Source organism: Pecten maximus, chromosome 4, assembly GCF_902652985.1.
Source record: "Pecten maximus chromosome 4, xPecMax1.1, whole genome shotgun sequence".
Taxonomy (NCBI): Eukaryota; Metazoa; Mollusca; class Bivalvia; order Pectinida; family Pectinidae; genus Pecten; species Pecten maximus.
In genome coordinates this window covers 874632-888347 of record NC_047018.1, presented here as the reverse complement: position 1 = coordinate 888347, position 13716 = coordinate 874632, and the positions used below count along the sequence as shown (strand labels likewise).

The following is a 13716-nucleotide window of genomic DNA, read 5'->3' as shown; positions in this document are numbered from 1 at the left end:
TAGAAAGTTTTACCTACTTTCAGATCTGCCTCTTAACATTACAGGGTACAATATTTTCCCAACACATACCACTTCATTTCCTGATTACAAACTTCCAATCTTATCCCAATCCCTCCAGTTGTAAGATATTGAGTCATCCAAGGATTATTCCGACAGAAGTCAAATTTTTTTTACCTATACAGGATTTTAAATATCACCGAACCTCTTTTTCTCAAATTGAGCCCTACTCTTCCACTCATAAGGCCAAATCCCCATTTAAACATGTACACAATTTTAGTCTTCTTCACCCAAGGATGCTCGAGAACGAAATCTAAGATGGTCGCTGTAGCATCCATCTTGAAAAGCGTATCAGTTCGAAATCAAAGACAGTTGCCATCTTGAAAAACATATTTTAATCTTCTTCTTAAGTTCTACTAGCTGGGTTACAATAAACTAGCCTGAAATGATCCTGAAAAGATCCTGACCAAGTGTTGTATTTTTTGGGTTGATCAGAAATCAAAGATGGCTGCGATGGCTAACAGTACCACTATACTTGCTAATGAGTATGTAAACTATAACATTACAAGGTTGTTTGGAGTCAGATGACCGTGGGCCTGTGGGCCTGTTGTTTATAAAGGTAAGATGGTGGATGGACAACAGATGTCGTACAATGGAACAACTTTAACGGTCTTTTGGACTGTATGAGCTAAAATCTGATAAAGAAAATGGCTAGAATAAATTCTTGACTTTTCACATACATATAAATATATTATATTATATATTTGCACCAAATGAAGCAGGAGAGTAAGCTCTGTTCTACACAAACTCCAGTAAAATGAACACCAATTCTGTGAGAGTAAAAAACCACATAGTTATAAAAAAGTAATAGTGCTTCATGCATATACAGGTCCAATACATGAGGAACTATTCCATGCAAGATATCACTGTACAACAATTTGGTTTCCTTCATGGCCTATTGTAGCTTTTCTCAACTTTTGTTTAGATATGATAATATAAACATTTGATTTTTAGATTTCAAGATTTGTATAAACACTTGATCACACAAATGTGTGAAACAAGAAGTCACAGTGATTCCCAGTTTCGTACAGATTCTTGATGCTCATCATGAAATCAAAAGTGCTGTACAGATTAAGCACGGTGAATACAGCCCAAAGTACCTACCATGGTCAGCGATATGATCCTGTCACAAGACAATAACATGTAGTTACATTGTGATACCAGGCTGTACATACAATGCTATCCAACAATCTGAGGTGTTTTAATTTACTTCCTATCATGTAAACGAAGAGAGAAAGGGGTGGCATTCTCAAATAAATCATATCCAAAGGATGGCACTCCTATATAACAATACATACTCGAAAGGGTGGCACTCCTATATAACAATACATACTCCAAAGGGTGGCACTCCCATAAAACAATACATACTCCAAAGGGTGGCACTCCTAGGGTGGCACTCCCATAAAACAATACATACTCCAAAGGGTGGCACTCCCATCAAACAATACATACTCCAAAGGGTGGCACTCCCATAAAACAATACATACTCCAAAAGGTGGCACTCCTATATAACAATACATACTCCAAAGGGTGGCACTCCAATAAAACCATACATACTCCAAAGGGTGGCACTCCCATAAAACAATACATACTCCAAAGGGTGGCACTCCCATAAAACAATACATACTCCAAAGGGTGGCACTCCCATCAAACAATACATACTCCAAAGGGTGGCACTCCCATAAAACAATACATACTCCAAAGGGCGGCACTCCCATAAAACAATACATACCCCAAAGGGTGGCACTCTCATCAAACAATACATACTCCAAAGGGTGGCACTCCTATAAAACAATACATACTCCAAAGGGTTTCACTCCCATAAAACAATACATACTCCAAAGGGTGGCACTCCCATCAAACAATACATACTCCAAAGGGTTTCACTCCCATAAAACAATACATACTCCAAAGGGTGGCACTCCCATAAAACAATACATACTCCAAAGGGTGGCACTCCCATAAAACAATACATACTCCAAAGGGTGGCACTCCCATAAAACAATACATACTCCAAAGGGTGGCACTCCCATAAAACAATACATACTCACTCCCATAAAACAATACATACTCCAAAGGGTGACACTCCCATAAAACAATACATACTCCAAAGGGTGGTACTCTAATAAAACAATACATACTCCAGAGGGTGGCACTCCCATAAAAAAAATACATACTCCAAAGGGTGGCACTCCCATAAAACAGTACATACTCCAAAGGGTGGCACTCCAATAAAACAATAGATACTCCAAAGGATGGCACTCCCATAAAACAATACATACTCCAAAGGGTGGCACTCCTATATAACAATTCATACTCCAAAGGGTGGCACTCCCATAAAACATTACGTACTCTAAAGGGTGGCACTCCCATAAAACAATACATACTCCAAAGGGTGGCACTCCTATATAACAATACATACTCCAAAGGGTGGCACTCCCATAAAACAATACATACTCCAAAGGGTGGCACTCCCATAAAACATTACGTACTCTAAAGGGTGGCACTCCCATAAAACAATACATACTCCAAAGGGTGGCACTCCTATATAACAATACATACTCCAAAGGGTGGCACTCCCATAAAACAATACATACTCCAAAGGGTGGCACTCCCATAAAACAATACATACTCCAAAGGGTGGCACTCCTATATAACAATACATACTCCAAAGGGTGGCACTCCCATCAAACAATACATACTCCAAAGGGTGGCACTCCCATCAAACAATACATACTCCAAAGGGTGGCACTCCCATCAAACAATACATACTCCAAAGGGTGGCACTCCCATAAAACAATACATACTCCAAAGGGTGGCACTCCTATATAACAATACATACTCCAAAGGGTGGCACTCCTATATAACAATACATACTCCAAAGGGTGGCACTCCTATAAAACAATACATACTCCAAAGGGTGGCACTCCTATAAAACAATACATACTCCAAAGGGTGGCACTCCTATAAAACAAGACATACTCCAAAGGGTGGCACTCCTATATAACAATACATAATCCAACAGGTGGCACTCCCATAAAACAAGACATACTCCAAAGGGTTTCACTCCCATAAAACAATACATACTCCAAAGGGTGGCACTCACATAAAACAATACATACAACAATACATACTCCAAAGGGTGACACTCCCATAAAACAATACATACTCCAAAGGGTGGTACTCCAATAAAACAATACATACTCCAGAGGGTGGCACTCCCATAAAAAAAATACATACTCCAAAGGGTGGCACTCCCATAAAACAATACATACTCCAAAGGGTGGCACTCCCATAAAACAATACATACTCCAAAGGGTGGCACTCCCATAAAACAATACATACTCCAAAGGGTGGCACTCCCATAAAACAATACATACTCCAAAGGGTGGCACTCCTATAAAACAATACATACTCCAAAGGGTGGCACTCCTATAAAACAATACATACTCCAAAGGGTGGCACTCCCATCAAACAATACATACTCCAAAGGGTGGCACTCCTATATAACAATACATAATCCAACAGGTGGCACTCCCATAAAACAATACATACTCCAAAGGGTGGCACTCCTATCAAACAATACATACTCCAAAGGGTGGCACTCCTATAAAACAATACATACTCCAAAGGGTGGCACTCCTATATAACAATACATACTCCAAAGGGTGGCACTCCCATAAAACAGTACATACTCCAAAGGGTGGCACTCCCATATAACAATACATACTCCAAAGGGTGGCACTCCTATATAACAATACATACTCCAAAGGGTGGCACTCCCATAAAACAGTACATACTCCAAAGGGTGGCACTCCCATATAACAATACATACTCCAAAGGGTGGCACTCCCATAAAACAATACATACTCCAAAGGGTGGCACTCCCATAAATCAATACATACTCCAACAGGTGGCACTCCCATAAATCAATACACACTCCAACAGGTGGCACTCCTATATAACAATACATACTCCAAAGGGTGGCACTCCCATAAAACAGTACATACTCCAAAGGGTGGCACTCCCATATAAACAATACATACTCCAAAGGGTGGCACTCCTATATAACAATACATACTCCAAAGGGTGGCACTCCCATAAAACAGTACATACTCCAAAGGGTGGCACTCCCATATAACAATACATACTCCAAAGGGTGGCACTCCCATAAAACAATACATACTCCAAAGGGTGGCACTCCCATAAATCAATACATACTCCAACAGGTGGCACTCCCATAAATCAATACACACTCCAACAGGTGGCACTCCTATATAACAATACATACTCCAAAGAGTGGCACTCCCATAAAACAATACATACTCCAAAGGGTGGCACTCGCATAAAACAATACATACTCCAACAGGTGGCACTCCCATAAAACAATACATACTCCAACAGGTGGCACTCCCATCAAACAATACATACTCCAAAGGGTGGCACTCCTATATAACAATACATACTCCAAAGGGTGGCACTCCCATAAAACAGTACATACTCCAAAGGGTGGCACTCTCATAAAACAATACATACTCCAACAGGGTGGCACTCCCATAAAACAATACATACTCCAAAGGGTGGCACTCCCATCAAACAATACATACTCCAAAGGGTGGCACTCCCATAAAACAATACATACTCCAAAGGGTGGCACTCCTATATAACAATACATACTCCAATCTTACTCTCCAATAATACTTATATGATTTTTTTATTGTCATGTGACACTTTACCTGAAAAAATGCATTTCACATTGTTTCCTATAATACAGCATGATATTCCTCTCTCTTATGTAACTGAAGTTACATCATACCTCTCTTACCGCGCATCGTAACAAGGACCTGTCTGATCAGTGTGTTGTATAGTTGTTTCATTATTACAGTGAGGTATAAGCTTGTACTGACTCACACAGAGTACACAACAATCAAAATCAAACAAAACAAGATCACCATTTTGTGTATAAAAACAATCTGATACAGTGTGACACATCATTGCTCGGCAGAGTGAATTCTGGACCAAACAGCAAGACATAAAATGTTCAGGACAGCACAACCACAACTTGTAAACAACCAACAGTCATCCTAACAATCCACATAAATACCTCTTTACACATGTATAACCAAAGTTTTTCATTATTCATTCAAAAACTGTTTTCTAAATTTTCTAAACGCTAGATTCATGGATGTGATATCTAAGCTAAGTTTACATTGTTTTATTTCTAGCATCTTATACTATTGCTGCTGGGTACCAAAAAGTTACCTCCCCTTGAAAATGTGATTATGAATTTAGCATTTAATCACCATTGTGACGATCAGAATGATTTCAGGAATAATGCCATGTAGACCTTGCTTTAGCCATTGTTATTTTTGATATCAACATAAATCTCCAAAGTCTATCACACAAGTGGTATATCAATACATGTATATACATTTCTTGAACAGATCAAAACATATTTTCTTTGTTATAGCTGACATATATTAGCCCCAAGCCATTTACAGTCTACAGTCTACAAAGGGGAGGTAACTTAGAAAAAAGGAGTTCTGTGTCCAGTAACAAGTCATTGTGGGGCTTCAGGTGTTACCTTGGTGACACTTTCATGTTGGCGGCGTCCAGTGTGCTGCCATTTCCACCACCAGCACTACTTAAACCAAAGTCCACTGTATGTGCAAAAAGACGTAACTTATTAAAATCATAGTCAACAGCCTGTGCTTTAATGTGATAGCAACATAACGGTGGGTGATTTGCTAACAACAAACCTACCTACGACTTCAACATTCCTTTTAAATGCTAAAATTATCAAACCTATCTACGACTTCAACATTCCTTTCAAATGATTCAATAGTTAAAAGTACTAAAAATAACAATTATCTCATTTTCACAGTTATTACGAGAATTATTCTGCTGATGTCAGCAGAACATTTGATACAGAATGTGTTACTGAGGTTTTGATAATGATTTTGTAAACATGTACATGGAAACTCTCCGTTAAGAGAAAGTGACTAATGATCTTCAACTTTGAATCTTGAAAGAAGTTGTTCCCTATGTCATGATTTGTATTCACATTCAATGATTCCTTAGACAAAATATCTTATGATATGACATACTACATATTAGTGAAATAGGGGTCATTGCAATTTTCTGACCTTTTAGTTCTTGTTAAAAAAGCCAATTCCCTCTCTCTGGTTTTGAAAAACTTAAAGAAGCTTGGAATGTAAGGCCAATTGTAACAAGAGGCCCATGGGCCATAACGGTCACCTGAGTTTTGAAAATAGTTAATTTAATTGAACCTTTGGGGCGCCCATCAGCCCAGGAGGTCAGTCAGGGCCAACATATGTATACCATCAACTCTAACCTAACCCAACAAAGTTAGAACGAATTCCAGTAGAAATAAAACAAATGACAGTCAAAAATGTGATTTCCCTATATAAACTATAGTAAAGTTTACCCCCTACCCAGTGGCAAACATGAGACCCCAGGATCATGAAATTCACAATTTTTGTAAAGCATCTGAAGACCATTCCATCTATGAAGAGTATTTGATTCTACCTTATATGGATTTTGAGAGGAAGATTATTGAAATTTCAGGTAATTTGACATTTTTTGGCCCTGCCCATAAGCCCATGCATATGGGTCAGTCAGTGCCAATATGTGCATACCATCAAGCTGTCATCCAATGCTGATACATGTAATGTTAACAAAGTTAGAATGAATTCTAATAGAAATCAAACAAGTGATAGTCAAACTGTGATTTCCTTATATAAACTATTGTAAACTTTACCCCCTCCCCAGGGGGAAACGTCAGACCCCCAGGGTCATGAAATTCACAAATCTAGGTAGAGGACCTGATGACTTTTCTATCTATAAAGAGTATTTGATTCTACTATATCTGGGAGTTGAGAAGAAGATTTTTGAAATTTTAGTCAATTTGACCCTTTTTGGCCCTGCCTCTCAGGCCCTTGGGGGGTTGGGAACATATAATTCACAATTTGGTTGACCTTTTTGCCATGGAAGTTTTCCGTCAAATTTCATCGAATTTGGTTCTGTGGTTTTGGAAAAGAAGTTGAAAATGTAAATTGTTTACGGACGGACAACGCAAGATGATGGACAAAAGGCAGTTAGAAAAGGTCACCTACAGTTGACCTAACAATGCTATTTGAAGACATTGACTTAGAGCTTACATCTATAAATCAGTGGTAAGAACTGACACCTACAGTTCAGGTGAACAAATCTGTAACCAAACATAAGAGTGCTACAAAACTTCTCACCAGTTTTACTACAAAAATCTTCAATAATGAAACAAAGCAACTTATCTAGTTCTAAATCCTCCAAACCACACAGCACAAACACTCATTAATCCTCCAAACCACACAACACAAACACTCATTAATCCTCCAAACCACACAGCACAAACACTCATTAATCCTCCAAACCACACAGCACAAACACTCATTAATCCTCCAAACCACACAACACAAACACTCATTAATCCTCCAAACCACACAGCACACTCATTAATCCTCCAAACCACACAGCACAAACACTCATTAATCCTCCAAACCACACAGCACAAACACTCATTAATCCTCCAAACCACACAGCACACTCATTAATCTTCCAAACCACACAGCACAAACACTCATTAATCCTCCAAACCACACAGCACAAACACTCATTAATCCTCCAAACCACACAGCACAAACACTTATTAATCCTCCAAACCACACAGCACACTCATTAATCCTCCAAACCACACAGCACAAATACTCATTAATCCTCCAAACCACACAGCAGAAACACTCATTAATCCTCCAAACCACACAGCACAAACACTCATTAATCCTCCAAACCACACAGCACACTCATTAATCCTCCAAACCACACAGCACAAACACTCATTAATCCTCCAAACCACACAGCACACTCATTAATCCTCCAAACCACACAGCACAAACACTCATTAATCCTCCAAACCACACAGCACAAACACTCATTAATCCTCCAAACCACACAGCACACTCATTAATCTTCCAAACCACACAGCACAAACACTCATTAATCCTCCAAACCACACAGCACAAACACTCATTAATCCTCCAAACCACACAGCACACTCATTAATCCTCCAAACCACACAGCACAAATACTCATTAATCCTCCAAACCACACAGCACAAACGCTCATTAATCCTCTTAACCACACAGCACCCTCATTAATCCTCCAAACCACACAGCACAAACACTCATTAATCCTCCAAACCACACAGCACACTCATTAATCCTCCAAACCACACAGCAAAAACACTCATTAATCCTCTTAACCACACAGCACACTCATTAATCCTCCAAACCACACAGCACAAACACTCATTAATCCTCCAAACCACACAGCACACTCATTAATCCTCCAAACCACACAGCACAAACACTCATTAATCCTCTTAACCACACAGCACACTCATTAATCCTCCAAACCACACAGCACAAACACTCATTAATCCTCCAAACCGCACAGCACACTCATTAATCCTCCAAACCACACAGCACAAATACTCATTAATCATTCAAACTACACAGCACACTCATTAATCCTCTTAACCACACAGCACACTCATTAATCCTCCAAACCACACAGCACAAACACTCATTATCAAATCAAGAGTATTAAAACTAGACTGATACAAAACACAACATTGTATTAATTCATAAAGAAAAAAAATTACAAAAACAAATTTCATCAACCAATTAAAATACAAATGTATCACTCAAATCATTAATGCACTGATGATAAGTTTCCCACAGCTCAATGTTTTTAATACCAAGATGTAGTTGATTTTTGTATCACACACAAAGAACACTACAAAAATGTCAGTTTATGTTTACAGAATCTCGAGTTGGATGTTATTTCTAACTACTCATGTCTACATGTGTATTGTACAGTTAAACAGCAGTGATCAATACACCACTGAGTATCAGAAATCACAACATGGAATTCCTGTGTTGTAGATGATCTAGCATAAATGGTGAACTATACATATGGCATATTAGGTGTCATACATTTGATCTATTGCTGGCAGTGCGGTACACAATTTTATGAAATTAACCCTTACACTATAAAGTTAGTACAACCAAAATATACCAATCTCTATGGTTGTGTTGATCATTAAATAAAATAATTCTTAAAATGTATTTATCATCTGTTGTGTTTATAAGTTTGTTAAGTTCTAGCAAAGCAAAAAAATACGAATGAATTCTGCAAATGTTAGCATTCTTTTGAGGTAGGTGCCCTGAGGTTGTTCTCTGGTCTATTACCAAATCTTGGTGAAATTTAAAGTAGAGATTTATGAGTATTAACAAGCCTCTACAGTATTATCTGTATCTTGTCTGGTTACAGATCTTATGTTAATATCTACAGATAAATACATGGTAACACACTACAGTAAGCAGTCGTATGACCAGAAATATTTAATAAGCCAAGCAGCTGTCAGTGTTAACGCGGCCAACTGTATACACTACTAGAGTGGCGTGGCCAGTACTTGCCTGCTGCAAGACCTAACATTACTGAAAGGAAATAACACAACACTTTTGTTTGAAAACTGCATAGTTACAGATATACTCCATAGTTACAGATATACTCCATAGTTACAGATATACTCCATAGTTACAAATATACTCCATAGTTACAAATATACTCCATAGTTACAGATATACTCAATAGTTACAGATATACTCCATACATTATGTAAGAATGACATCTGCAAGCTTCACTCATTATGAAATAACGATCGCCATATTAAAAATGTGAAGGTATTGTGAAAATTTTTGGGAGTTGACAAACGGTACGTCACAGGGAGCTGACAAACGGTACATCACAGGGAGCTGACAAACGGTACATCACAGGGAGCTGACAAATGGTACATCACAGGGAGTTGACAAATGGTATATCACAGGGAGCTGACAAACGGTACATCACAGGGAGCTGACAAATGGTATATCACAGGGAGCTGACAAATGGTACATCACAGGGATCTGACAAACGGTACATCACAGGGAGCTGACAAATGGTACATCACAGGGAGCTTGCAAACGGTAAATCACAGGGAGTTGACAAATGGTATATCACGGGGAGCTGACAAACGGTACATCACGGGGAGCTGACAAATGGTACATCACAGGGAGCTGACAAACGGTACATCATATGGAGCTGACAAATGGTACATCACAGGGAGCTGACAAATGGTACATCACAGGGAGCTGACAAACGGTACATCACAGGGAGCTGACAAATGGTATATCACAGGGAGCTGACAAATGGTACATCACAGGGAGCTGACAAATGGTACATCACAGGGATCTGACAAATTGTATATCACAGGGAGCTGACAAATGGTACATCACAGGGATCTGACAAATTGTATATCACAGGGAGCTGACAAATGGTATATCACAGGGAGTTGACAAATGGTATATCACAGGGAGCTGACAAATGGTATATCACAGGGAGCTGACAAATGGTATATCACGGGGAGCTGACAAATGGTACATCACATGGAGCTGACAAACGGTACATCACAGGGAGCTGACAAATGGTATATCACAGGGAGCTGACAAACAGTACATCACAGGGAGCTGACAAACGGTACATCACAGGGAGCTGACAAATGGTATATCACAGGGAGCTGACAAACAGTATATCACAGGGAGCTGACAAACGGTACATCACAGGGAGCTGACAAATGGTACATCACAGGGAGCTGACAAACGGTACATCACGGGGAGCTGACAAATGGTACATCACAGGGAGCTGACAAATGGTACATCACGGGCAGCTGACAAATGGTATATCACAGGGAGCTGACAAATGGTATATCACAGGGAGCTGACAAATGGTATATCACAGGGAGCTGACAAATGGTATATCACAGGGAGCTGACAAATGGTATATCACAGGGAGCTGACAAATGGTACATCACAGGGAGCTGACAAATGGTATATCACAGGGAGCTGACAAACAGTATATCACAGGGAGCTGACAAATGGTACATCACAGGGAGCTGACAAATGGTATATCACAGGGAGCTGACAAATGGTACATCACAGGGAGCTGACAAATGGTATATCACAGGGAGCTGACAAACAGTATATCACAGGGAGCTGACAAATGGTACATCACAGGGAGCTGACAAATGGTACATCATATGGAGCTGACAAATGGTACATCACAGGGAGCTGACAAATGGTACATCACAGGGAGCTGACAAACGGTACATCACAGGGAGCTGACAAATGGTATTTCACAATTACATTATAATTTATAAAAATTAATCACAGAAGACTGTCCCTCTGATATTGTTACAACCAAACACACTCAGTCATGTAAATGTATATACATCTGGACAGAACTTGTAAAATTATGTGATGTATACACTGTATATCACAATTATGTTTTTACACTTTATTTACACTGCCTATTGCAGGCCTTTCAACAGTTCACTTATAAAATGTATAACAAGAGCTCTCATGTCATTCTCAAATGGTACAACAATCGTTTTATTACAAAATATAGCTGTGTTAATAAAGACACAGGCTCATAACCCTGTCAAACATAAGGTTAATAATTATTCTGTAATTTTGTAAAAAAAATAATTGTGAATTATTCACAGTGAGCAATATTTGGTTAATACTGAGTAACCAAGCTGAACATTTACTGTGTTAGATTGGTAAAGTAATGCTGATCAGTTTTATATCAATGATCAGTTTACACAGCGGACATACAGTGTAACAGTATTATAGATACATTTCATCATCAGTTTCACATGTAACTTTCACTATGTATCATAAGTGATATATCTGGCAAGCAAATGAAGCAATATACTTGAAACACATGCATTCCTCCCAACTAAATGATAAATATTTCTTTGTACACACAATAAAATACCCTGATATGTAACTTTTCCTTCAGATCCAACAAAACAGAGTCTTCCCCAACCTCACATGTAGAAAGGACATTTCCCCCTTTAGTGCAACATATCACTACCCCGGGGACATCAACTCTCCATACAAACACCACATACCCACCATGTGATCTGTCCCACCACCCCATCAACTCTCTATACAAACACCACATACCCACCATGTGATCTGTCCCACCACCCAATCAACTCTCCATACAAACACCACATACCCACCATGTGATCTGTCCCTACCACCCCATCAACTCTCCATACAAACACCACATACCCACCATGTGATCTGTCCCACCACCCCATCAACTCTCCATACAAACACCACATACCCACCATGTGATCTGTCCCACCACCCCATCAACTCTCTATACAAACACCACATACCCACCATGTGATCTGTCCCACCACCCCATCAACTCTCTATACAAACACCACATACCCACCATGTGATCTGTCCCACCACCCCATCAACTCTCTATACAAACACCACATACCCACCATGTGATCTGTCCCACCACCCCATCAACTCTCTATACAAACACCACATACCCACCATGTGATCTGTCCCACCACCCCATCAACTCTCTATACAAACACCACATACCCACCATGTGATCTGTCCCACCACCCCATCAACTCTCCATACAAACACCACATACCCACCATGTGATCTGTCCCACCACCCCATCAACTCTCTATACAAACACCACATACCCACCATGTGATCTGTCCCCCCACCCCATCAACTCTCTATACAAACACCACATACCCACCATGTGATCTGTCCCCCCACCCCATCAACTCTCTATACAAACACCACATACCCACCATGTGATCTGTCCCACCACCCCATCAACTCTCTATACAAACACCACATACCCACCATGTGATCTGTCCCACCACCCCATCAACTCTCTATACAAACACCACATACCCACTATGTGATCTGTCCCACCACCCCATCAACTCTCTATACAAACACCACATACCCACCATGTGATCTGTCCCACCACCCCATCAACTCTCTATACAAACACCACATACCCACCATGTGATCTGTCCCACCACCCCATCAACTCTCTATACAAACACCACATACCCACCATGTGATCTGTCCCACCACCCCATCAACTCTCCATACAAACACCACATACCCACCATGTGATCTGTCCCACCACCCCATCAACTCTCTATACAAACACCACATACCCACCATGTGATCTGTCCCAGCACCCCATCAACTCTCTATACAAACACCACATACCCACCATGTGATCTGTCCCACCACCCCATCAACTCTCCATACAAACACCACATACCCACCGATCTGTCCCACCACCCCATCAACTCTCCATACAAACACCACATACCCACCATGTGATCTGTCCCACCACCCCATCAACTCTCTATACAAACACCACATACCCACCATGTGATCTGTCCCACCACCCCATCAACTCTCTATACAAACACCACATACCCACCATGTGATCTGTCCCACCACCCCATCAACTCTCCATACAAACACCACATACCCACCATGTGATCTGTCCCACCACCCCATCAAATCTCCATACAAACACCACATACCCACCATGTGATCTGTCCCACAACCCGATCAACTCTCTATACAAACACCACATACCCACCATGTGATCTGTCCCACCACCCCATCAACTCTCTATACAAACACC

At 40.2% G+C, this 13716-nt stretch overlaps 1 protein-coding gene across 1 annotated transcript in view; it reads right to left on the bottom strand.

Moving 5' to 3' along the window:
- LOC117324913 (cytosolic carboxypeptidase-like protein 5) overlaps positions 1-13716 on the bottom strand; it is a gene marked incomplete in the record, with an annotated part of 52783 nt that overhangs the window by 14713 nt on the left and 24354 nt on the right. Inside the window, 1 exon segment of the mRNA XM_033880752.1 lies at positions 5642-5717. Coding sequence (XP_033736643.1) covers positions 5642-5717 — 76 coding nt within the window.